This window comes from Podarcis bocagei (genome assembly GCF_964188305.1).
Source record: "Podarcis bocagei genome assembly, chromosome: 3".
In the NCBI taxonomy this organism is placed as follows: domain Eukaryota; kingdom Metazoa; phylum Chordata; class Lepidosauria; order Squamata; family Lacertidae; genus Podarcis; species Podarcis bocagei.
This window is the reverse complement of record NC_138127.1, coordinates 1,919,213-1,945,985: the sequence shown is the minus strand read 5'-3', so window position 1 is coordinate 1,945,985 and position 26,773 is coordinate 1,919,213. Positions and strand designations below refer to the sequence as shown.

General features: G+C 43.4%; 1 protein-coding gene across 4 annotated transcripts; it reads left to right on the top strand.

Moving 5' to 3' along the window:
• Positions 1 to 19,178: 19,178 nt before the first annotated feature.
• On the top strand, positions 19,179 to 26,534 carry LOC308584435 (uncharacterized protein). 4 transcript variants are annotated; one of them, XM_081189231.1, is made up of 5 exons: positions 19,179 to 19,320; positions 22,421 to 22,519; positions 23,220 to 23,303; positions 25,232 to 25,317; positions 25,957 to 26,534. In XM_081189231.1, exons 3-5 carry the CDS (start codon positions 23,237 to 23,239, stop codon positions 26,437 to 26,439), a joined length of 636 nt encoding a protein of 211 aa, XP_081045357.1. In that variant the 5' UTR covers positions 19,179 to 19,320; positions 22,421 to 22,519; positions 23,220 to 23,236; the 3' UTR covers positions 26,440 to 26,534. The 4 variants fall into 4 exon arrangements, with proteins under 4 accessions (XP_081045357.1, XP_081045355.1, XP_081045358.1 ...); XM_081189229.1 differs by having other exon boundaries at positions 22,421 to 22,523; XM_081189232.1 differs by lacking the exon at positions 19,179 to 19,320 and adding an exon at positions 21,301 to 21,435.
• Positions 26,535 to 26,773: the final 239 nt, after the last annotated feature.

Below are 26,773 nucleotides of genomic sequence, written 5' to 3'. Positions count from 1 at the left end.
TTCGAACCGCTGACCTTCTGATCGGCAAGTCCTAGGCTCTGTGGTTTAACCCACAGCGCCACCTGCGTATCTACAATAGTTTCATGTACTTGTTAAGTAGCTTGGGAGACAGAATAGAACCCTACAAAACAGAGCCCCAAAGCTGTGGTGCTACTGTCCCTTAGTTCTATTTTCTGATAGAGACCCTACAGGTAGAAGCGGGGTCCCTCTGTAATGCACTGCATCCAACTCCCATCTGCACCCCCAGAGTTGTTCCAAAAGGACGCCACCATCAATGGTGGTGAAAGCCATAGAGAGATCTGGGAACACCAAGCCTCTAGCTTTTACTCCACTCCTCTTTGCCTCCAGAGTAACTTTTCACAGGGCAGAGGGGGAGGGAGGAATGGATAGAAATGGCCCGTTTTGTCTGATGGGAACATTCAGAGTCTTACTCATGAGAAGGTTGCACCTAGCTCCATGTTTGAGTGAAGGGACAGAGCAATATCTCCACCTCCAGCTGAATGCTAGTTTCTTCCACAAAGTTGTTTTTCATTCCACAGAAAATAGGCACATTGAGTTTATTACTTTCATAGTGTTCCCATAGTAATAATGTATTCTCCAACTGATAATACCTCAGTGACCCTCCCAAATAATTGTCTGATATGCACATTGTTGACAAAACTCACACAGAAACCAAATGTTCCATAAGAATGTGTTTGAGTAGATGACATTCTTCATAATATTGGCATCCCTGAAAGTAACACAGTTCAGAAATTCAATTACTGCAAGTACTGAAAGTCCTATGTGCTGAAGTAGCTAGGGCACAGCTAGAGCAAAATAAAATTGGTCTTTACCATGCTAAGGAAGAGAAACAGGGATGTTGCTCACTGCACTATAAATGCAGTCCAGTTTGCAGTATAATATAATAATAATGCAGCATAATTTTCAATTTCAGAAAGTTTTAATGTTTGATGTCTTACTGTGTTTTAATTTGTTGGTAGCCACCCAGAGTGGCTAGGGCAACCCAGCAAAGCACACCAATGCAAGTAGATAAATAGGTACCACTGCAGTGGGAAGGTAAACGGCGTTTCTGTGTGCTCTGGTTTCTGTCATGGTGTCCCGTTGTGCCAGAAGCAGTTTAGTCTTGCTGGCCACATGACCCGGAAAGCTGTCTGTGGACAAACGCCAGCTCCCTCGGCCTGAAAAGTGAGATGAGTGTGACACCCTATAGTCGCCTTTGACTGAACTGTCCAGGGGTCCTTTACATTTACCTTTTTAAAATTATTATTATTATTATTATTATTATTATTATTATTATTATTATTATTATTATTATTATTCCACCACCATTATCAAACATATATATATATTAATAAAATCAAATAACAGGTTAAACCATTTGGGCTGGGAGCCAGGTTAACCATGCCTTACAAACATCCACTAAATGTGATACTGCAGTGTACAGTGTACATCTCCACACTAAAAAAACAGCGGTGGGAGACCTATTTTAGACCAAGGGCCACAATCCTTTCTGAAGGCTACATGCCAATGGTAGGCAGTGCCAGAGAAAGAAGTGGGCAGGGCAGCAAATGCCAGGTTTGCCTTTGTGCAGTAGGCAACTTTCTACACACACACACACCCATCCCACCCTAGCCTCTCTCCAGACAAGCAAGAAGCATGATCGGGGTTAAAGGAACATTGCAGCCAGGCAAAAAGATTCAGGTGGCAATGGAAGACCAGGCTGTGTGTGGCCCGGGAAGACTCCTGAAGGTGAGATACAGAAGCCTGAAAAGCCACTTTTGACCCCTGTGTCTGAGGTTCACCTCCCCTGCTATAAATGAAATGTGATATGATTTATTAAAAAACTGTAAAAGACTTCAAAAACCAGAAGAGAAGAGCACATTCTAATCAGTCAAATGCCAACCTAGGTGGAATGGGTGAGATCAATGGTAGCCAGTGAGACAGTTCACTAGACAAAATGGACTGTCATTGTAGCCTTTTTAGACTTTACCAATTGGTAGGGTGAGCGATGCTCCCAGAGCAGGGAGGAAGGAGTCAAATGACACCAAGGTTGGTTCAGAGAAAGAGTTTATTCTGCTCTCTGGATAGCAGAAGGCACTGCGTGATAGGTTCACAGCAAGCACAAAAGCAAGAGAAATTTCACACCGTATATATATCCTTTCTTGTCCCCTTGCCCCCTCCCCAGGGATCCAGCTTCGTCAGCTTATACACGTAAGTTGACATCCATGACCCTGAACAGATGTTCCTGTTCCTGTACTCTTGACCATAAAAGGATGTTCCTGTTCCTATATCCCTTATCTTGGGGTAAGAAGGGTCACTCAGCTATAGGAGTTTCCCTTGACGCTGTCTCTATCTCTGGCCGTGGGGGCTGACAGACCCTGTCTTGCAGAGTCTGTGCGTCAGTGTGTCAAGATAAGATAAGCCCCAGCTCTGCCGTCCTGTCTCCACTTCGGAACTGACAAGGTCATCCATTAAGCGTCATGGACTGATAAAGGAGAGGGCTTTGTTTATACAGCTGGGTTCCTGTTATACATTTGCTCAAGTGCTTAAGTTAATGGCTTTTAGCTAATGCACCCTTGGAGAAGGAAAAATGGGGATTTTGGGGCCCATTTCAGACTGACTGTACAGTCGGATTTTTAGATTTGGGAAACCCATTCCTTCATCATGATGGTGAGGCAATAGACAGGGAATGGCTTTCCTAATGGGGGTGGGTGGAAGTGGGGACTTGGGTGAGTAATTGCCCCAGTGCAGGCATCGACTACTGAAATCAACTCATCCATCAACTCGATTCATCCATTGTGCCCTTGCATGGTGTTGGCTGCAGCACAGACTCCTCCCAGCTCCTCAACAGGGGGATGTGGGCTCTTTCTTCCTCTATCACCACAACATGGCAATGGGTGGTATCCTCCTAGCAAACTATCCCGCTAACTCGTGCCACAGGCAGTACACCAGAAGCTCAACATCCTGTAATGGGGGGAGGGGTAATATTAACATGTACAAGGAAATTTAAGATAAACAGTTGTGAAACAGCATAGTTTGTAGAATATGGAAAATATGGTTTGATGGGAGAAGGAGACATGCAATAGACAGTCTCGGAATCCCAAGATGTTTCTTCCTAACTGCAAAGCACCTTTAACACATGCATTGCTCTCCATAGGCTTGAGGCCAAACTGTGCTATAATATTAGCAGGGTACAAACTACTCTCCCAGACCAGCATGTTAAAAACTGCTAGTGTAGGTGCAGGCCGATGTGCAAGCACAATGACTGAAGATCAAGTTAGGAATGAGGGACTTAAGACCCTACAACTCCCATCATCCCAGACCATTGGCCACGTTGTGTGGGACTGATGGGATTCGCAGTCTAATAACTTCTGGAGGGCCACAATATATCCATTTTCAATACAAGTCCTACCATTGCTATTAAGAATTGCATCTCTGAAAATGAACCCCTGGCTGGTGAAGCCCTGGCTGATAGCGGTGGAGAAGAGACCATTCCTCCGCAAATAGTATCCGAAATTATGGGATGGCACTTTCAAGCTTATGTTAATGATGGCTTCCCAATACGACCATTATTTTACAAACACGAGTTCCTTCTGGGCAATGAAATGAAAATGCAGTCAATGTGACCAGAAGCATTTTTTATGAAAGAAAGAAAGAAAGAAAGAAAGAAAGAAAGAAAGAAAGAAAGAAAGAAAGAAAGAAAAGAAAAGAAAGAAACATAGACAAGTCTTGTTTTAACATCAACAAGATTAAATGTCAAAGACAGAAAAATGAGTGCTATTCCCTTTGATCTGGAATATTGCTTTAAGCTATTTCTGCAGCATGCTTCAAGTTCTGCAATATTTGTATGCATATATGGAGGCATGCAGGGAGGAATTTTGTGTTTCTTTATCAAAAATTACATTCCTCCCCTTGTAATATATATCACCCATGTCTTCCGTCACTTTTAGCACATTTGTCAGAGAGGTTGGGCAACCTTACTGTATTTTTTTCTTATCCATTGTGCATCCATTGTGTCCTAGGAATTTTCCCTTGTGATCTTAAGGGAAACTGCTGCTGAAAAGGTTGGAATTAATAGTGCTTCCATCATGCTTTATTATAAAAAGCTTTTTGCTTAGCTCTTGGGTGGCTACATACAGCATTTTGTTTCTTAATCTTAGCTATGGACCTGTGTACCTCTTTGATGACTCAATGGTCCTAGAGCCTGAGTCCTCTAGAAATAGTTTGCTAGGACAGCTAGGTCTCAGTTTGCCATTCATTATAATTGGTTTCATTGAGGCTCTATCATTGTATTTTATGTTATTGGTTGACTGATTGGCCATAATAAACATCACAACTTCTGTGTGGTTCCTGATTGATGGGATTAGTCCCTCAGGAAGCCCATTCCCCCAAAAAAAATTTTTAATGAATGCATGAAATCAGGGGAACAATTACTACAAATGGGCAAGGGGGATGCCTGATTTTTACCCCCGAGCCTTTTTGTCCCCTCTCCCCAATAATGGCCTTTTTTACGACAAAAAATAAACCTTGCAAAAATTCAGTAGCAAAATTGTCAGGAACATGATACCAGTCTTTTGTAACAGTTGGAGAAGAGTTACAAGTTCACTTTTTAGTCTTAGGTAGAAAGCAAAGCCTCTTCTTGACCCCAGCAATCAAGAACACAGCATGGAATTGATAGACCTGGTTTCTTATTCTCAGCCGAAACGAAAACTGACTATCTTCCAGGGACCAGCAGTTCTGAGATCCAGCTTCACAGTCAATTGCTACCCAGCAAATTGAGCTGACTGAGATAATGAACCCCTTGCGACTCAGAGCCAATCACCCCATACTTTCCCTGGAGTCCACACTGGCACCATGCAAGATGTTTGTTTTGTTCCTACTGGAAAATTAAAATAACTGTTAATTACACAGGTGTTTGATTAGACTTAATAGCTCATTGCCCACCCAGGAAATAGTGCATTAAGTTTGACCAGAAGATGAAACAGATTACTGGGCCAGTGAAGCTTGGGTGAAAGAAGTTAAATCGAAGAACTTTAGGATTTGCTATAGCTAAAAAGAAGCATAAATATTATTATCAATATGAATACATTTTGTCACGGAAGTTCGCAAGATGAGAGCTTTTGTGCATGGGTGGATAGAGGATTTTGAACCTGAGAAATCCTAGCACCGTTTGCATCCACACTATGCAAAGAGTCCTGTGAACTGTAGCTTATTAAGAGTGCTGAGAGGGATGAACTACAGTATCCAAAATTCTTTGGGGGAAGCCAAGTTCTTTAAATATATGGTGTGGCCCCAGTTAGTAAGTGTAAGGTTACCAGACGTCCCCGTTTCCCGGGGACAGTCCCCAGATTGACACATCAGTCCCCATACAAAATCCATTGAAGTTGAAAAGTGTCCCCGGATTCATTGAAAAAAAAATCTGGTAACCTTAAGTGACTGGTCATGGCAAGTCATTCCCTCTCAATTTTATTTTCCTGGGTTTGTTTGGGGAGATTTTAAATCCCTGAGATCTATTGGAATGTGTCTTGGGGGTAAATAGTAAAATGTCCCAAAAGGCATTTCTGTACATACATTTTCTTTTCTTTTTCCCAGACTTCTTTATTGAAAGTTTAAAAGTACATAATTACATGTGCACCAAACATGGTGAGATGTAAATAAAAGAGAGAAAAATAAAAAGAGAAGCAGCACCTGTGTAGGAGGGAAACTAAAGGGGAGAGGGGAAAAACAAAACTCTATACTTTACAAAGTTGTTATTGTGCTTCACCAGATCTTAACCCATTATAGTATTTGTAAGAATGGATTCCACATATCATTGAATTTGCCCATGGCAAGTCTGCATTTATATGCAAGTTGTTCATATGTTGCAAAGTTTGTATAAGCCTTCAATCCAATCATAGAAGATAGACGCATTTTTATTTTTCCAATTCAACTAACCCCTATCCAAGCATTACCCTAACCCATGGGTAGGCAAACTAAGGCCCAGGGCTGAATCCGGCCCAATCGCCTTCTCAATCCGGCCCACGGATGGTCCAGGAATCAGCGTGTTTTTACATGAGTAGAATGTATCCTTTTATTTAAAATGCATCTCTGGGTTATTTGTGGGGCCTGCCTAGTGTTTTTACATGAGTAGAATTTGTGCTTTTATTTAAAATGCATCTCTGGGTTATTTGTGGGGCTTAGGAATTCATTCATTTAATAGATAGATAGATAGATAGATAGATAGATAGATAGATAGATAGATAGATAGATAGATAGATAGATAGATAGATAGATAGTCTGGGCCCCCACAAGGTCTGAGGGACAGTGGACCAGCCCCCTGCTGAAAAAGTTTGCTGACCCCTGACAAACCAAATTGCTTGTTTTCAGAAGACAACCAGAAGAGAAGAGAATCAGGCTACTAAGAAATGATTAAGAACCACGGGACATAAGCAACTGCAACAAGCTATATGCTGCTAGTACCTCCATGCCTTCCAAGTGTCCCTATTTTCCAGGAACAGCCCCGGAATGCTGAAAGCCATCCTGGCTTCTGATTTGATCCCAGAATGTCCCTATTTTTCCCATCAGTGCAGTCACTGCCAAGCATAGGGAGTAGGAGCCAGCACTGGTCCATAGCAGCAGACAGTGAAGGAGCATCCTGCTGCCTCTCCATGCCCTCTCCAGCTTGTAGCAGGTGCTGGTGAATGGGCAAGGACTGCTGCTGCCAAGGCCCAGTCTCTCATGATGTGCCACTTCTGAGATGCAAGCAGAGGACAGAGTTGTTGCCCTGGGTGGGAAGGAAGGAGGAGGAGCTGTATAAATCTAAATCAAATAAGTGTTGGAAATGCAAAAAAGGTTCTTTTTATCATGTGTGGTGGTCTTGTAGCAAGGTTAAAGCTTACTGGGAAATGATATGTAATGAATTGAAAAGGATGTTTAAAATAATGTTTGTAAAAAAAACAAAACAAAAAACAAACCCAGAATCTTTCCTTTGGGGAATTAGAGGGACAAAACTACCCAAATTGTACAGAAACTTATTCATGTATGCTACTACAGTGGCAAGAATGTTACTTGCCCCAAAATGGAAAGAACTAGAAGTCCCAGCAAAGGAAGAGTGAATACAAAAACTTATGGAATATGCAGAAACGGCGAGACTTACCAGAAAAGTAAGTCTTTTTATAAAAGAATGGAAATGATTTATGGAATATATACAGATAAAATGTAAGCAGATAAGAACATTGGCAGGATTATTGTAATAACCTGCAGTTTCATAAGAGTATATATTTAAAGTAGATGAATAAATGAGTAAATTAAGTTACTTTGGATATGCAGAAGATCCGCAAATTTAAAGAACTGCAGAAAGAGGAGGAAGGAAGTCAAGTTTTGAAATGTTAAAATGATTGTAAAATTAGTGAAATGTAAGAACCTGAAAGGCATAAATAAAATGTGAAAAGAAAAGAAAAGAAAAGAAAGAAAGGAGGAGCCAAGTGGAGTGCAAGGGGTCTTGATTTTTTCAATAAATGCTTTGAGTGTCTGTGCCTAACCTTGCCCCTTTCTAAAATTTATTTACTGGTGTGTGTTTTCCTTTCTGTAAATCTACCAAAAATTCAAATAAAATCGGGATTAAAGAATTTTCTCAGGACAGCAGAGGGCATGTGTGCTGTGTCCCATTGGTGCACCGGCGGCGGCACTCATCCTTTTTCTGAAAGGAAATGATCTGCAGGGGGATGACAAAAATTGGGGGGGTTCAAGGAGGGTCAGTTGTAGGGGTGATAAATGTACCTATTTTCATCAGATGCTGGTTCCTGTAATTTAGTGGTTATCATACGAAAGGTCCCTGGTAGAGGATTGGACTGGACCAGGGATGGGCAAACTCCGGGCCTCCAGTTGTTTGGGACTACAATCCCCATCATCCCTGACCACTGGTCCTGTTAGCTATAATAGGAATTGTAGTCCCAAACATCTGGAGGGCCAGAGTTTGCCTATGCCTGGACTAGATGACCCATGAGGTCTCAATTCTATGAAACAACTACAGTCATTATTTACCACTGAATTAATGTAGAGCAGCCTATTTTACATTTATTAGTTACATGTCTATATCACTTTGTTTGCTCTCTGGGCAGTGAAAAATGCTTTCCTCAGCCACCACCTAAAACTGCTGGCTATTTTAAACGCAAACATACTAGGGATCCAAAAATAAAATGCACATTGAAATTCAGTACAAGATAGTGTGACAGGGTAAAACTTGCTTTCCATTTTTTCTAGGTTTATAAGCATAGGGCGATTCTGTGACAGACCAATCAGGATGAATTAAAGCACTTACAAATTGGTGCTATAGAAAAGCATCTCATTAAGAAGAAGAAAAATAACCAGAGTTCAAGTAAAATAGATTCATCTCTGCCTCATGAGCTTCAGAAAGACTATTATCCCAGCCTAATTCAAAAAGTAGCTAATTAGAAGTCGTCATTTTAGCTGGAAGGAAATATGTGAAAAATAATCAGCTATTTAGGCGACACAGTCATAATCTCCTATGAATACCCCAAATATGATACACTGGAAGTAGTTTCTGTTGCCACAGGATGGTTAAAATTGTTTGGTTCCCATTACTTAAATGACAACTTTTACATTATAGTTACTGGGGACAATATTTCCCAAAATCTATAAATGCTTTCACAGTTCACAAACTTTTTACCTTGGTTGCCAAAAACCTTGGAACTCATACATTTCGGCTCCCGAATGATCAAAAACCAGAAGTGAGTGTTCCAGTTTTCGAACAATTTTTGGAAGCCAAATATCCGGTGCGGCTTCCGCAGCTTCCGATTGGAAGCTCCTGCAACTAATCAGAAGCCACACCTTGGGTTTTGAATGGTTCCGGCAGTTGAATGGACTCCCGGAATGCATTCTGTTCAGGAATCAAGGTACTACAGTGGTACCTTGGGTAAAGAACTTAATTCGTTCTGGAGGTCCGTTCTTAACCTGAAACCGTTCTTAACCTGAGGTACCACATTAGCTAATGGGGCCTCCCGCTGCCGCCGTGCCGCCACCACGCAATTTCTGTTCTCATCTTGAAGCAAAGTTCTTAAACCGAGGTACTATTTCTGGGTTAGAGGAGTCTGTAACCTGAAGCATATGTAACCTGAAGTGCCTGTAACCCGAGGTACCAATGTACTGTATTTACTTGCTTGCTTACTTAGCGCTTCCCATAAATATCTCAAAGTGATTCCATAGTAAAAACATTAGTCAAAACCATTCCATATACAGTGGTACCTCGGGTTAAGAACTTAATTCGTTCTGGAGGTCTGTTCTTAACCTGAAACTGTTCTTAACCTTAAGCACCACTTTAGCTAATGGGGCCTCCTGCTGCCGCCACGCCGCCACTGCACGATTTCTGTTCTCATCCTGAAGCAAAGTTCTTAACCCAAGGTAATATTTCTGGGTTAGCGGAGTCTGTAACCTGAAGCGTATGTAACCTGAAGCGTATGTAACCCGAGGTACCACTGTATTCCATACAAATAACTCCATACAGACAGACAATTTCAAATAACATTGATTTGACTGACATCCTATGCCCTTTTAAAATGTGGTTTTGGGGGGGTGTTGTTGTACGGGGGGGGGGCATACATCAGACCTGGTCCAACAACCTTTCACAATGAGCAGTCTGATGCCTTTGAGAAGCCCTCAAGCAGGAACTGAGCACAACAGCACTCACTTCCATTATAATCTCCAAGCGACTGACATTCCTACTGCTCCTTATACTAAAGGCAATATATTGTCATCAAGACGAACATGAATTTGTTCTAGTTCCCCTTTAAAACCTTCTTAATTGGGTGCTGCATTGGCACATCTTGGGGTGGCACATTTCACAGTTAATGTGGGATTTGCTACCTATGCTGGCTCTTTGCTATTGTTAATGCATTCACAACCCAGGCTGTGTTAGACTGGAGAGGGAATCTTGAAGCTGTTAAGCCAAAAACTGTGATCCCCCCTTTTTTCTTTTTAAGTGTGGTGCTCCTTGGTGGCAGAGAGGGCTACTATAATGATTAGAAACTACAATGTGCAAATCAATGGATCCATTAGATTAGTTAATGGAATAGCTAGAACCCTGAACAGAAGCACTCCCTGTTCATCATCTTGCACTGCAATTTGAAATGAATTTGAATGTTCCTTAGTTTACTGAGGACGCGGGTGGCACTGTGGGTTAAACCACAGAGCCTAGGACTTGCTGATCAGAAGGTTGGCGGTTCGAATCCCCGCAACGGGGTGAGCTCCCGTTGCTCGGTCCCTGCTCCTGCCAAGTTAGCAGTTCAAAAGCACGTCAAAGTGCAAGTAGATAAAGAGGTACCGCTCCAGCAGGAAGGTAAACGGCGTTTCCGTGTGCTGCTCTGGTTCACCAGAAACGGCTTAGTCATGCTGGCCACATGACCTGGAAGCTGTACACCGGCTCCCTCAGCCAATAAAGCGAGATGAGCGCCACAACCCCAGAGTCGGCCACGACTGGACCTAATGGTCAGGCGTCCCTTTACCTTTACCTAGTTTACTGAAAGTGCTGTTTCCAAAGGTTCAGCACAACTTTCAGGGTGTCCAGCATCATACTCTAAGATGCAAACGGATCCACCCTGAAGAAGCTTTACTTTTCCGCTGCAATTCATCTTAATCTCTTTTTGCATTGTGTCCATGAGGCACTCATAAACATCTGCTAGGCATTAATCCTTTGCCGATTTAGATGTGCCCTTTGACTATCTCATGGAGTTTACTATGGGGAAATGTGCGGTGCTACAGCTTTCAGTGTAATCCCACATACCTTTTACTTGTCACTGTTACTTTAACAACCTAACCTGCCTGTATGGTTTTAGCCTGAGGTGCAACTCTGCTCCTTTGGCCCATGGCCTTTCGTTCTAGCAATTAAGAAGGTGATTAGGGTCCTGTAACCAAGGCAACAATCCAAAATACTATGGAGCTTGAAAAGCATTGTAAACTCCAGCTATACACCACAGTGATGAAAGAACGGTTAGCACAGATAATTCTTTCAAGGAAGCTTTGCAGACAAACCATCTAAACTTATCTGCAGACACACACACACACTGATAAATGTGTGCAGGTCCCAGGTAGAAATTCTAGCATCTCAAGATAGGGTTGGGAGGGAACCCACTCTGAAATCCTGAACAATCGCTGCCAATCAGTAGAGACAATACTGAACTTGAAGGCCCAATAGCCTGACTCGATCCATATAAAATGGTTTCCTATGTGCCTTGAAAGTATCCGAGAAATGTCCACATAGCTGGTGTGCCCCACAAGAAGACTATATGCAATTTTCCTAGGAGTGTTTATGCTATTGTCAGGATGCTGTCAGCGGCTGCCGGCTGGTTGCCCAGGAAAGTATAAAGACAAGGAAATGTTTCTTGCCGTCCTTTTTCAATTCAATCTTTACAGAGGGAGGCTATAGAGAACCCAGCCTCTTGGATAATGGCGTTGTCCCGAGTGAATCTCCACCTCCACCACTTTGTCTCTCCCACTTCCTCATTCATCACTTCTATGGGTGCTGCTACATGCCCTCTGTTTTTGAGCTCTTTGCTCTCCTACTTTCATGGCTCGCCAGGTTCTGGGAGATGGAGGGTCTGGAATGCTTTCTAGTGACAATGTGTCAGCCAGCAGTTGCTCCGGCTCTGTCTGATCCTTCTCTCCCATGATTTCCCAACTTTCCCCCTCATCTGCCTCTGAGCTGTGACCTTAAGAGCGGTAGATTCATAATCTGGGGAACCGGGTTCGCGTCTCCGCTCCTCCACATGCAGCTGCTGGGAGACCTTGGGCTAGTCACGCTTCTCTGAAGTCTCTCAGCCCCACTCACCTCACAGAGTGTTTGTTGTGGGGGAGGAAGGAAAAGGAGGATGTTAGCCACTTTGAGACTCCTTCGGGTAGTGATAAAGCGGAATATCAAATCCAAACACTTCTTCTTCTTCTCCTCCCGCAACCCCCTGTTGTAAATCTATACTGTCTTCCTCTTTCTCCTCCCTGGAAGGGTCAGAATGGGGAGGCAGTCTCCACCATTCCTCATCTATCCAGTCCCTGACAGCTATGTAGAGATGAAAGTTCCCTCAGTGCTGTTAAGTTTAGATCAGGACACCTTTAACCGGACCAAGTAAAACACGTCATACTTCTTGCTTCTGTGATTCTTCAACTCATGGGCAATTGAACTTCCACATTCAGCACTCAAAATGTGAGGGGGGGGGGTTGGTGTTTGCAAGGATGATATTTGTAGAACGTGGTTTTGCAAACCAGATTCCCAGGGGGTCTCAATGAATGTGGTAGGAGTCCACAGCTCAGCACCTCAGCAGAAGAAGGATCTTGAGCTGAATCACTCCAATAGATAAATAAAAGTCATCATGTTATTCATTACTGTTGGGCTAGTAAATCAATGGCACAAGTTGAGAGGAGCTTGTGACACCCCCAACTAATGATCCCCAACAACTGGTATCTGCTTCTGATAATAGAGATGAAGCATAGGCATTGAATACTTCATTTCTTTAATAAAACAATGCCATATAATTTTAAACAACAAATTCATGTATAGAAATATGGAAATATGAGCTCACTACTTCACAGAAGATGCAATTTCATGACTATGTTTATGCTTCCTCCACCTGTCTGCTATATAAATAAATGGCTATATAAAAACAAGTCATAATACTAGATTGCCAACCTATTCTCTCTCTATCTCTCTCTCTCTCTGTACACATACTGTGAAAAGAAGCATATATTCTTCTGTCTGGGCAGTTTACCCAAGGCATGTCACTTGCTGAAGCAGAGTTCAACACTTCAAAAAGCATTGCTGCATCGGGATGGGGTGGGTGGGAATTAGTTCAGTTCACACTTTAACTGAAATATACCTAATTTGAACTTCCCAAACTAGTGAATTCCCACTCCTCCAAATGTTGTGATGCGGTTCTCCAACCCAACAATGTTTACCAACCAAAAGGAAAAAGAAAGAAGCATATACAGTAGTACCTCGGGTTAAGAACTTAATTCGTTCTGGAGGTCTGTTCTTAACCTGAAACTGTTCTTAACCTGAAGCACCATTTTAGCTAATGGGGCCTCCTGCTGCCACTGCGCCGCCGCTGCACGATTTCTGTTCTCATCCTGAAGCAAATTTCTTAACCTGAGGTACTATTTCTGGGTTAGCGGAGTCTGTAACCTGAAGCGTATGTAACCTAAGGTACCACTGTATGCACTAGCAATAAAGGCTGTTGCTATTCTAGGCTGTATCAACAGAAGTAATAGCGTTCCGTTCAAGGGCAGTACAGTGGTACCTCGGGTTAAGAACTTAATTCGTTCTGGAGGTCCGTTCTTAACCTGAAGCACCATTTTAGCTAATGGGGCCTCCTGCTGCCACTGCGCCGCCGCTGCATGATTTCTGTTCTCATCCTGAAGCAAATTTCTTAACCTGAGGTACTATTTCTGGGTTAGCAGAGTCTGTAACCTTGAATCGTCTGTAACCTGAAGCGTCTGTAGCCCGAGGTACCACTGTATAAGGATATGTGCAAGAATTACAAATAGCAGCAAGACTAGCATACTCAAATGTGTTGTATTAGGAGAAATTGCTTGCAAAACCTGCTACATTGGGGGAAATGCACAGCAAATGCAAGCACATTTTCATGCAGACTTTTTTTAATAGAAAAAAAAGTCTGTAACTTGAGGCAGAAATGAGACTAAATGAAGACTGGAAAAATGAGAAATGGAGAAAAAATAAAATGGGTAGATTCAGCCATCCTTATTGCTGCTCCTTCCATATATCAATTGCCACCTTCAATTACTTCTCCACCCTACTCAGGGGCCCATTTAAATCAGGGCACTTTATTTATTTGTATTGTTTTATTTATGATTCTCATTTTTATACATTTCAATACCTTTATAATCATTTTAACATTTCAAAACTTGACTTCTTTCCCCCTCTTTCTGCGGTTCCTTAAATTTATTTTTTAAATATTTTCTGCATATCCAAATTAACTTAATTTGCTCATTTATTCATCTACTTTAAATATATATATACTCTTATAAAATCAGGTCACTTCACTCCACCTCACAGCCAGTCTTATGTCTGAAGTGCCATCTCTTCTCTAGATAGGAGATGCGATGTTTGCTAGAATGCTTAGCTTTGAAATCATTAAAGTATATTGTTTTCCTTAAATCAAGCTGCCGATCTCCTATCTCCTGAATATAAATCAGTACATAGCATCTCCACTCTCCCAGATGTTGCTGGTATTTCGAAACGGACTGTACGTGACTAATGGATGCTGGTGATGGGTTATCAAAAAAAGACAATGTTCTTTCTGAGCAATGGATATGTTTTTATACTTTGCTCTCATCTGCTGGCAGCTATATAAGACAATCAGTCCTGGCAGGTCAGACACTGTACTGACTGTCTCTAGCACTGATGTCCCACAGAGTATTGCTGTACTGCCAGCTTATGGCCTTCAAAATGATATGGAAATGTGATAGGTCTTCAAATAGGAGCATGGTTTGCATAGACATTTGGTATGGATAGTAATGCCTTTCTGCATCCAGTCTCTCGTAGGAGAAAGTGAACATTCAGCATATGGTTTTCTGCTCCCAATCTTTCCTCAAAGTCAACCAAAAGCTCAGTCAGGTTTGGCATCAGCACCCAGCACCCAGGGCATCTATCAGATCCTGCACACTCCAACAGGGCCCATCAATATCTTTTTTTCTATAATATATATATATATATATATATATGCAGGTTTTGGTGTCTTCGGGTGTCTTCCCGTGTAAGAGTTGGGGTGTCTAGGCGACGTTTCGACGAGGTCTCACTCGTCATCTTCAGGCTGGTGCTTTCGGCTTCTTGCTCTGTTCCAGTAACAAGAAGCCGAAAGCACCAGCCTGAAGATGACGAGTGAGACCTCGTCGAAACGTCGCCTAGACACCCCAACTCTTACACGGGAAGACACCCGAAGACACCAAAACCTGCATATATATATATATATATATATATATATATATATATACACACACACACACACACACACACACACACACACACACCATATTTTGCGCCCCATAGGACGCTCCGGCCCATAGGACGCACCTAGTTTTTTTGGGGGGGAATAAAGAAAAAAAATTTATTTTCCCCCCAGGTGCGGGGCTGGAAGAACCAGGTCGGGGAACAGTGGGAAGGCACGCTCTGCCTCCCTGCTGTCCCCCGAGCTTGTGGGGCTGGCGATGGGGAGAAGTGCGCTGATCCCAGGACTGCAGGCAGCTCTGCGCAACCCTCGGAGCCAATCTCCCGAGGGTTGCGCAGAGCTTCCTGAAGCCTGGAGAGCGAGAGGGGTCGGTGCGCACCGACCCCTCTCGCTCTCCAGGCTTCAGCGGAAGCCTGCATTCGCCCCATAGGACGCACCCAGATTTCCCCTTCATTTTTGGAGGGGAAAAAGTGTGTCCTATAGGGCGAAAAATACGGTGTGTGTGTGTGTGTGTGTGTGTGTGTGTGTGTGTGTGTATAGTTTTTCAGATTAAAGTTTTACAATCACATATCCAACCTACACCATAAAAACAAGATTCTGAAGACTCTCCCGGACTTCCTTTCGTGGGTCCTATTGTTAGTCATTTCCTCCTGCATCTTTTATAATAATCCATATCTTTTACATCTCCATTATATCCAAAATTCACCATTAAACTACAAGTGGTGTTCCAATCCTACTAACATTTTTAACTGTTTACAATGATTTTTAAGATAAATTATAAATTGTCCCCTTTCCTTATTAAATTTTGGTCTTCCCGATTTCTGATTCTTCCGGTCATTTTTGCCATTTCGGCATAATCCATCTACTTAATCTGCCATTCTTCCCTGGTAGGGACTTTATCTTCTTTCCATCTCTGGGCCTATAACATCCGCAGGTCACATACATAAATAATCCTTTCTGCTCCGTTGGGATTTTGGCACCTAGAATTCCTAAAAGAAAGGCTTCAGCCCATCAATATCTTACCTGGGTCCCTGCCAACATCTTCCAGAGCAGGAAGTGGTGACACAGCTCCAACACCACTGGAGTAACATGAGCACTACGTATTTTGCATGTATTTTCAGGTGTTTTACAGCTATTCTCTATGTTTGTTTTCAAAGTGCAATATGAAGGCAGTTCAGAAGCAGCCCTTACTTCTCTGGGGCATCTCTACACCTAGACACATGGTTTAATAATTATCCCTCTCCCCCAAGAGCTTGAATTCTGTGATGGAAAGTTAGAGTGGCTGAGAATGTTCAGTATTCTCATCCAAGCTACATTTCCCAGAGTCTGGGAGAATTAATCCAGTACGGACCCAATATGAGTCTTCAGTGTAGACATAATCTAAGAAATGCTATATTTTGAGGATCCATCTTCTGTGATGGTAAGTTTCTTTAAACTGCTTTTAATATTGTGTTTTACTGGTTGTAACACGTCATGGAACATTCGTTTGGTAGTGATGGTGATAATTGTCAGTTTGCAGTTCTTAGTGCAGAAAGTATTGATATGATGTGTATCTTTCCTATTCTACTTAATTCAAGAGGGTTCTGGAAGCTTCTTTGTGTGAAAGAAACAAGCGGAAGTTTCATGATGTTTGGGTTATTCCTTCAGAGAAGCTTAGTACAGCTGGTTTAAACTGGTTCTCTTATCTCTTTTGTCAAGGTCATGCTGACTATAAAAGTAAGGTCAGAAGGAGTCTGGGTTTCACTTTCTCTTTCTATCTCTTTTCCTTCTGGTGTGGTGTTCTGTACAGTGGTACCTCGGGTTACATACGCTTCAGGTTGCATACACTTCAGGTTACAGACTCCGCTAACCCAGAAATAGTGCTTCAGGTTAAGAACTTTGCTTCAAGATGAGAACAGAAGTCATACTCCGGCGGCACGGCTGCAGCAGGAGGCCCCATTAGCTAAAGTGGTGCTTCAGGTTAAGAACAGTTTTAGGTTAAGAACGGACCTCCGGAATGAATTAAGTACTTAACCCGAGGTACCACTGTACATAGTATGCTTAGTAGTTTAGTCTTATTATAAGTTATTGTAAGTTAAGTCTGCTGCAACTGAATTTCTTATGGACAGTGCCAATCCTGAATGTATTGGATTTGTGACCATTATGCTCATTTGCCTTCAGCAGCAGTAAAGCTCTGCTGGATGAAATACAATTGCCTCTGGTCTATTTTGGGGGACTCCTGCAACATGTTTAAGTTGTTACTCTGCCAACTATACAATGGAATCTACTCTGGATCAATACTGAGTAGAATTCCAAGTCAGGCCTGTGGCCATTTAGCAGAGGCTAAGCACTCAGCTTTCTGACAGGGAACAACTGCAAGCAGGACATCATTCCTGTGTCCTTTGTGGTTAATCTCAGAATCCGTAAAATGAAGATTCAGGTGTAGTCTCTAAAGAGAGATTTAACTTTACCAGTTCATTTTCATGTTATGAGCATTTTGTTTTGTGTGGAACAGCCCAGCAGAGAAATTCTAGGTCAGCGAGAAAGCAGTATTTAAAATGGTCTCTGTGGCATCAGCTTGCGCTTCTCGTGTGATTGCATGCTGTGTGGACACAAACAGCTCTCCATGTGAAAATGATTCATCACCCTGCTGGCTATGACCTCAGGAATAAAGGTGTGAACTGGTCTTCTGTCATCGGCCACCAGAACATCCTGCCACAGTTAATTCCCAAACCATATGTATTCACTGAATGGTTATGAAAAAGAACTTTGTTTTGGATTCAGAAAACAAACATTTTTTTCTAGGCTGCAACTTCTCACATTATAAAGATAAAGGACCCCTGGACGTTTACGTCCAGTCAAAGGTGACTACGGGGTGCAGCGCTCATCTTGTTTTTCAAGCCAAGGAAGCAGGTGTTTCTCCACAGACAGCTTTCCAGGTCATGTGGGCAGCATGACTAAACCGCTTCTGGTGCAATGGAACACCATGATGGAAACCAGAACACACGGAAACACTGTTTATCTTCCCACTGCAGAGGTACCTATTTATCTACTTGCACTGGCATGCTTTGGAACTGCTAGGCTGGCAGGAACTGGGAGAGAGCAACAGGAGCTCACTCCATCAGGTGGATTCGAACTGCCAACCTTCCGATCAACAAGCCCAAGAGGCTCAGACCACAGCGGCACCTGCTCCCTTTCTCACATTACATACAAAGCAAGGATGTATGAAATTTGGTAAAGTTTACCCCACATTTCATGGTAGATTGCATCCACACGGTGTTTTGGTCAGAATTCAGCAGTGTCTATCCTACTGGCATTTTGTACTGCAAATTGCAGTTTAGAGGGGCCTGTTGATCTCCATCTACATTTCCTTCGGAATGACCTTCGCTGAAGTACAGTGGTACCTCGGGTTAAGTACTTAATTCATTCCGGAGGTCCGTTCTTAACCTGAAACTGTTCTTAACCTGAAGCACCACTTTAGCTAATGGGGCTTCCTGCTGCTGCCATGCCGCGGGAGCACAATTTCTGTTCTCATCCTGAAGCAAAGTTCTTAACCCGAGGTACTATTTCTGGGTTGTGGATCGAGGGCCCCGACCCCGCTAAGTGAAATAAATACACATGGACACGTGGTATAAGGTTAATGGGCAAGAAAAGGCCACAACTTCATTGATTACAGCAGTGAAAAGGTATTGGCTTAGGCATTGGATGACTATAGGTGGTGGGTTGATTCAACAGTAGGTGGAGCCTCTTGATGCTCATCCAACTATAGGCTCACCCCCTGATGTCACCGAGGGTCGTGCCATGGCCTCCCGCCAAGCAGGCATCGGACGGAATACACGACCGCCAGATTCCTTTAACGGAATAACCCACGGTAGATAGCATAGGCGATGGCCACACCTAGCCCTTGACACAGCACAACACGTGAATCCAATGCCTAACCTACCCACCAATACCACGAAAGTTGTGACGATTGCTACGAGGTAGGCGAAAAAACCAAAAGGCCTAATGCCAAATGGAAAAAATTCCTACCAGGCCCCCCAGCCAACCAGGGCGACCAACCTAAGGTCCATAGCAAGGCCAAAAACCTATACCCTGAGCTAAATGGGAGTGGAGGGTGGGTGACTCGCTGCGGGACGACGAGGATTGAGGGGCGGAGTCTGTAACCTGAAGCGTATGTAACCCGAGGTACCACTGTAATCTGCAAAAGGATCAACAAGAAATGCATCTCTCTCTGCAACCGTAGAGGACTAGCTCTATGGCACACTAGACCTCTAGCCTCTTATTGTGACATCACAGAACCCCTCAACTGCCTTGGTTAATGCCTACCAACTGCCGTGCAAGTGAAGGTCTTGAACTGGTTACTACTAAGATTATTTCTGCCCACAGTGCAGAGGTATGGTCATGGAAAGGGCCGCAAAAAATCTGAGCAAAAATCTAGGCTCATCTCCCATTGGAGCGAGGTCACCTTTGAATGGCTTTGTACAACTTAGTAGCTCTTTCTTTACAATGGAAGCACAACAGTAACTGTGGATAAACTTAGCGAGTGCTGGTATATGTCCTGAGGCACATCTTTTGGGCTACAAACTGAAACCAAATGTAGCCAAACTGTTAGTACCCTATTTGTGTATCTATTAATTATATATGTGGCAGTATGTGTAGCTCCGCCTCCCCACCCTATGGCCTTTAAGCTTTGAGACCTCTGGGTATAGGGCGGTATATAAATTCAATAAATAATAATAATAATAATCCTCAAGGGGGATTGTATACACACTGCACTCAGCTGAAGGCAGTAGACCCATTCCTGTAGCTGCACCTGATATTTGGCAATTTCCTTTGCCAATCCGTACTCCCTTGCCACCCTCCATACTGTTCAGGAGAAACTCCCGATCCTCTGATCCTCCTTTGAGAAGCTTTTCAGAGTCTGCAAGGGGCTACAGTGGAGGGAAGAAGGTGGGAAACCTTCACTGCATGAGCAGTCCCTTCCCCCTACAACTTTAGTTTTCTGAAGGGGTAAGTCCACAAGCAAGCAAATGGCCGTCCATTCTCGCTGTACCAAAGCCGGCTTCAGTATGATGCACAAAATTCAGTGCAACATCATCATCATCATTATTACAATGGTACCTCTGGTTACGTACTTAATTCATTCCGGAGGTCCGTTCTTAACCTGAAACTGTTCTTAACCTGAAGCACCACTTTAGCTAATGGGGCCTCCTGCTGCTGCTGCGCCGCCACACGATTTCTGTTCTCATCCTGAAGCAAAGTACTTAACCTGAGGTACTATTTCTGGGTTAGCAGAGTCTGTAACCTGAAGCGTATGTAACCTGAAGCGTATGTAACCCGAGGTACCACTGTATTAATATACCATCCTATACCCGGAGGTCTCAGGGCAGTTCACAGAAAAGATCGCAATATATAAAATCAAAATAACAACAATAACCCAATAACACCCCCCCAAAAAACGAGCCACATTTTAAAAGGGTATGGGATGTCAATCAGGTCAACCAAAGGTTAAAAAGGAACATTTTTGCCTGGCGCATAAAGGTGTATAATGAAGGCGCCAGGCAAACTTCCCTGGGGAGAGTATCCCACAGATGGGGAGCCACTGCAGAAAAGGCCTGTTCTCATGCTGCCATCTTCTGGACCTCTCGAGGAGGAGGCGCACAAAGAAGGGCCTCAGGTGATGATCTCAGGGTCCGGGTAGGTTCATATGGAGATAGGTGGTCCTTGAGGTACTGTGATCCTGAGCCATTTAAGGCTTTATAGGTCAAAACCAGCACTTTGAACATTGCACTCATTAAGTCAACTGGCATGTATGCATATTTCATTTGGCTGCAAGGAGAAGAAGGCCATGGTCCCACAATTTGTGGGTTGCCCCTTAAAAAAAAAAAAAGTAATAATACAGGAGTGTACAGTGGTGCCTCGCAAGATGAAAAGAATCCGTTCTGTGATTCTCTTCGTCTAGCGGTTTTTTCGTCTTGCAAAGCAAGCCCATTGACGGATTAGCGCTATTAGTGGCCTTTAGTGGCTTATCTGCTGATCGGATCAGCTGATAAGTGGCTTAGCGGCTTAGAAAAAGGGGGGAGGGGGAAAAACCAGCAGGAACTCGCAAGACATTTTCGTCTTGCGAAGCAAGCCCATAGGAAATTCGTTTTGCGAAGCACCTCCAAAACGGAAAACTCTTTCGTCTAGCGAGTTTTCCATCTTGCGAGGCATTCATCTTGTGGGGCACCACTGTAGCTCTCATGATTGCAGAAGTATCAGAGAGAACATGTGTAGGTGTTGCACGGTAATGCTTCTCAGACGCTTGCATCAGTAGGAGGGTTTTGGTTGCTAAGCATTCATTTGTTATCTAGCCTGTCCAACCACTAAAACTACATTCTGACAGGGAACCAATAGTAGGTCTGAAAAGCCAGGAATCCCCAGAGTTGGCCCAACAATGCCTTCTTTTTTCCATTTGGCCCTCACCATGACTGACCAAATTCCGCCAGGCTCTGCCTCAATGTGCCAGGTACCATTTTTAAAATGTTTTTGTTTGCTTACTCTGGTTTTATCCCTTCCTTTGAGGAGTTCAGGATGCACTGGGTAGGGTTCTCTTCCATCCTTTTATCCTTACAACATTCCTGTGAGGTAAATTAGGTCATTCCAGTGAGATTCATGATTTGAGTGGGGATTTTCAACCTTGGCCCTCTAACCACACTGGGATCCTCCTGGGTCTAACCCTGAACTGCCAGGTTTCACTGCTTGGTCCATTTGGGTCCTGTCCAGAGATTCATAAGCTGACAACCCCAGAGTAGGGATAGCATTTGAGACAGAGATAATGCTTTCCTCCTCCTGGTGACAAAAACCAGCCCAATTACCGTATTTTTCGTTCTATAAGACACACCAGACCACAAGACTAGCTTTTGGAGGAGGAAAACAAGAAGAAAAAAATTCTGATCCCAGAAGCCAGAACAGCAAGAGGGATCGCTGTGCAGTGAGAGCAGCGATCCCTCTTGCTGTTCTGGCTTCTGGGATAGCTGCGCAGCCTGCATTCACTCCATAAGATGTACACACATTTCCCCTTACTTTTGAGGAGGGAAAAAGTGAGTCTTATAGAGCAAAAAATACGGTAAATAGCCCCTTGTACAAATATGAAAATATGTGGCCTTAAATATTATACAGTGGTACCTCGGGTTAAGTACTTAATTTGTTCTGGAGGTCCGTTCTTAACCTGAAACTGTTCTTAACCTGAAGTACCACTTTAGCTAATGGGGCCTCCTGCTGCCACTGCACGATTTCTGTTCTCATCCTGAAGCAAAGTTCTTAACCCGAGGTACTATTTCTGGATTAGCAGAGCCTGTAACCTGAAGCGTATGTAACCTGGAGCATATGTAACCCAAGGTACCACTGTAATAGATAGCATACATCTATGTATACGTATCAGAATTTTAAAATATGCACCCACCATTTGAACCCCTTTGACGGAGACTAAAAATCTGTTACTGCATTGACAGAGGAATAGATAGATGCTGAACTGGATTTTCATGAGAATGAGGAAGAGAAGGAAGAACGACCGCATGCAGATCCCTAGGAGGCAACCCATGCTGTTAGCGGTAGGTAGGTACCACTGTTTTCAGAAATAAAGTAATATGGGCCTATCCATAGCTCCAGGCAAACCTTTCCTCTTCATGCACAAATAGCAACAGCTGACAACAATACAAGCATCCTTTAACATTGTAAAATATAGTGGCTGGGCAGCTGGGGTTGGTAAGTTAAGGCCGTGTTGTACACCTGGCTTCCTTCCTGAAGCCAAGCTTTGCTGCCACTTAGCGAGAGGGGAGAGAGAGGTGAAAATTCGCCTCACATCCCTACTTGAAAAGGGCTGCGTTGGCTGGCCAGGCTCCCCCCTGAGCAGGCAGACAGGGGGCTCAGCATGACCCCACTTTGCTCTGTTGGGGATGGGGTTATTCTGGCAGCATCAGTGGTGAGGGCTGGGCTGGCGCCCCCCTGCCTGACACATGTCCCTCCCCTCCACCGGTGTGTGAGCCTGCCCCGGGTGCCAGCAACCAACGCTAGGCCACTGTCTGGATCCAATGTATACAGTTGACCTTCCCCCCCCCCCCAGTACTTCCAAACAAGGCAAAATCCCTTTCTCAGAGGCACATTAGCATCTGCTGTGTATCTCCTGTGTTTTCATGCACAAATCTAAAGGTCTGCTGTTCTTCATGGATATGCCCCACCTCCATTATCTGATCCGCAGTCAGAAAGCAGTATTTATGCGTTCACCTATCAATTTTGTCGATGTGCATACAGAAAGGCAGAATTCACATATGAGCAAAGAGAAGGAAAATGAAGAGCAGAGGGCAGCTCCCTTGGAACCGGTCCTTCCTTTCTTTAGTAGGTAGAACCATAACCTTATCGATTCTTGTGTGTAATTGGACTTTGGCGTGCCAATAGGGTTGGGGGGAGGTTTGACAATGTGCAATCTATTACTGTTATTTATTGAATTTATATACTGCCCTATACCCGGAGGTCTCAGGCGGTTCACAGAACAAAATCAAAATATAAAACCACAATATACCATATTTTTCCATTTATAAGACGCCCCCAATGTATAAGGTGCCCCCTATTTTGGGGGCAACAACCAATCGCCAGTCCACCCTCAGATAAGACGCCCCCTAATTTTTGACATTATTTCTTAGGGGGGAAACCTAGTCTTATACATGGAAAAATACAGTATATAATCAAAATAAAAACAACAACCCAATAACACCCCCAGCCTAGTCAACCATCATATTCTGGCAGGCCCAGGGGGGAAATCAGCTGTAAGCCAAAGTGTAAGCCAGTCAGCTGTAAGCCAAACAGTCTTGAGGCTTGAAATGCCAAGGTGAAATACTTCCCCAGAGGGGTAGCCAATTTCCAGCTCTTGCAGCAAAATACAACATTCCCTCCAACATTTCCCTGATGAAAACAGGGATGTCCTATTCCATAATGTTATTAATAATAATTTTCCTATTCATACCCACACATCTGACTGGGTTACTCCAGCCGCTCTGGGCGCTTCCAACATGTGTGAAAGCATAATAAAACATTAAACATTAAAAAAAACCTTCCTTATACAGGCCTGCCTTCAGAAGGCTTAGGGGTCAGATGACTCCATACCCCCCCCCCAACATTTCTGCAATGAAAATCGGGATGTCCTAAGGAAAAGTGGGGCATTGCAAGATCAAATCAGAAACCAAGATGACTTCTGTAAATCTGGGACTGTCCTTGGAAAATGGGGGCACTTGGAGGGTCTGAAACAACCAAGAGCCTTGCAACACCTGAAAGACTAGCTAACAAATCAGCTTTTGTGGACTACAGTCCATTTCATCAAACATACGAAGAGTTATCTTGAGTTCCAGGTTTATCTACACATTGTTTGAGGGAGAGGAGATGTAAACACTCAGGTGAGAGGGAAATGAAATGGAGACAACTACAGACAGTGATAAAGTACCTAACTGTACGCTACTGTAAATTAAATTGTAAATAGCTTTGAACTGTTTTTAGTATTGTCTTCTAATTGTAGTAACCAGTGCTTTTTTCTGCACATACGCAGGGGTACGCACACCCCTAAACATTTTGTGAATCTTTGTACTTTTGTCCATTTACTGTATTTATTTTTCCCAATTTGAACTATAAAATGGTGATTCTCTTGAGTCAAAATGAGAATACCCCTAAACATTTTTTTAAAGAAAAAAAGCACTGATTGTAACCCACCTTGGGACCTTAGGGTGAAGGGCAGGTTAGTAGTAGTAGTAGTAGTAACTCACAAAACACAAAATTAAATAGTTACAGAGAGTAAAATGACTAGTTTGAGTAACCAGCTGTACATAGTTGAACGGTATACTGGCTTCACCACCCTGCCTGAACCAACATCTTATATTTTCTTGTTTCTCCAGTATGAGGCAAGGAATGTTAATGTTGCCATTTAGGGAGTAGAGTTGGTAGGGATCTGGTAAGCCTAAATGCAATGGGGAAAGCTCAGATGCAAATAACAGGGGTTTGGACTACATAACTGAGAGATCCTGAAAATGGAGGAGACCTTTTGGGGAAGCTGGGATTTGGAAAAATCCCGAGCCAAGCTAATGGGGTTAGCAGGTTCACCCATCCCTATTGAAAAGTGGGATATGATATGAATCTAAGCCATGGATTTTATTATGTGTATCTAAGACACAGATATTCATGCTGCTTTGCATTTCATAATCTTGTTCCATAAGCATCTGCAAATATTCATTTAAATAAGCAAATGACAATTTTCTAATTCTGTGCAATGTTCATTGCAGGTCTTCTCCAAGAATCACAGTCAGCTGTGGAGTTGAAGAAAGCGAAAATGGGGAAACTAACACCAAGGGTTGTAATTCCTTTAATGGTGAGATTAACAGAAGCAGCGAGACATTAATTTGGTCTGTTCTAAGAATAAGCTGGGGCTAGACTACGTTACTACTTCTGCATTCTGGATTAATTGCAGTTTCCGGGCCACCTTCAAAGGTAGCCCCACGTAGAGCGCATTGCAGTAGTCCAAGTGGGAGATAACCAGAGCATGTACTATTCTGGCGAGACATCCTGCAGGCAGGTAGGGTCTCAGCCGGCGTACCAGATGGAGCTGGAAGACAGCTGCCCTGGACACAGAACTGACCTGTGCCTCCATGGACAGCTGTGAGTCCAGAATTACTCCCAGGTTGCTCACCTGGTCCTTCAGGGGCACAGTACCCCATTCAGGACCAGGGAGTCCTCCACACCTGCCCATGTCTGGCTTGATTAGGTCAATTATCCATGTCATCTGGCACTTTTTCTCCCAGAATAACTAACCAGTTGCCCTGGGAGACTCACAAGCCAAGTATAATGGAGAGAGCCGCCACTTCTGATCATTTTAGTTGAGGGGCAGAATTTATAATGGTAAACTTATGCATCCATATGCTCCACCTGAAATTATCACAACTGCTTATAAAGACCATGGAAGAGTTTCCCGTTAACCCTATATGTGAAAGTGTGCTTGGCCTTTTTTCAGGAGCCCTCAAAGAAATGGAGAAAGTTTTCTTACTCTCCTCAGTGGATTAGTATATTGGACGTGGCTCAGAAAATCTTCGATGAAGAAGATAGAGTGAAGAAGAAACAAAAGCAGAATAAAAGGGGAGGGGAGGAAATGCTAGCAGGTGGGATTTTGGAGGAGGGAAAAGCAGAAATTAAAAGGGAACAATTTTCTGACTTTTGTGCTCCAGAGGGCATCCAACCAAATACTGGATGGGATCTCCAACCCTCATGGGAGCAACTGCCAACTCCAGGGCCGTCATATCTAAAGGCAGAGAAAGAGATCTTAACAGCGAATGAAATAGAGGATATCATCCAGGAAATTGTGGCTGTCAGGGCTAAGGAGAGGCTTTCTGAAGAAAACATGCCTCCTGGGGGAAGAGAGAAGCTCTTCTGTCAAGATGCCTCTTCTATCAATGCGCAGAAGCCATGCTACCATAGGGACCGGAGGATGCCACACTAAGGTGGGCGTTCATTGCTCAACCACTGCCCAGAAACAAAAATGTACGCCACTGCCATCACAGTGCTATTAAATAACCATTCCCATTTATATCACAACACTAGGTTGTTGTTGTCTTTTGCTGCTGTTGTTGTTTTTCAGCTGGCATGGGGGAAGTGGGCTAAATATTTGAAGATGCAGAATGGTGTGTTTTTTAAAAAATAAATGTGCTCATTTTGCAACTTAAAACCTCACCTTTATTGGAAGCCTTTCATGCTCTCTTCAGAAGAATGCCACATGCATTCTCTCAACACAAAAGGCACATACACACAGAGGTTTCCATGTACCCTGGAACCCT

What these genes read in the sequence shown, in the direction of transcription:
- LOC308584435 (XM_081189229.1), top strand. Translation starts at nt 22,433, where the DNA reads ATGCTGAACTGGATTTTCATGAGAATGAGGAAGAGAAGGAAGAACGAC. An exon ending in ACCGGTCCTTCCTTTCTTTA is followed by an intron (nt 23,304 to 25,231) that starts GTAGGTAGAACC and finishes TGTTCATTGCAG; the next exon opens with GTCTTCTCCAAGAATCACAG. An exon ending in GGGTTGTAATTCCTTTAATG is followed by an intron (nt 25,318 to 25,956) that starts GTGAGATTAACA and finishes GCCTTTTTTCAG; the next exon opens with GAGCCCTCAAAGAAATGGAG.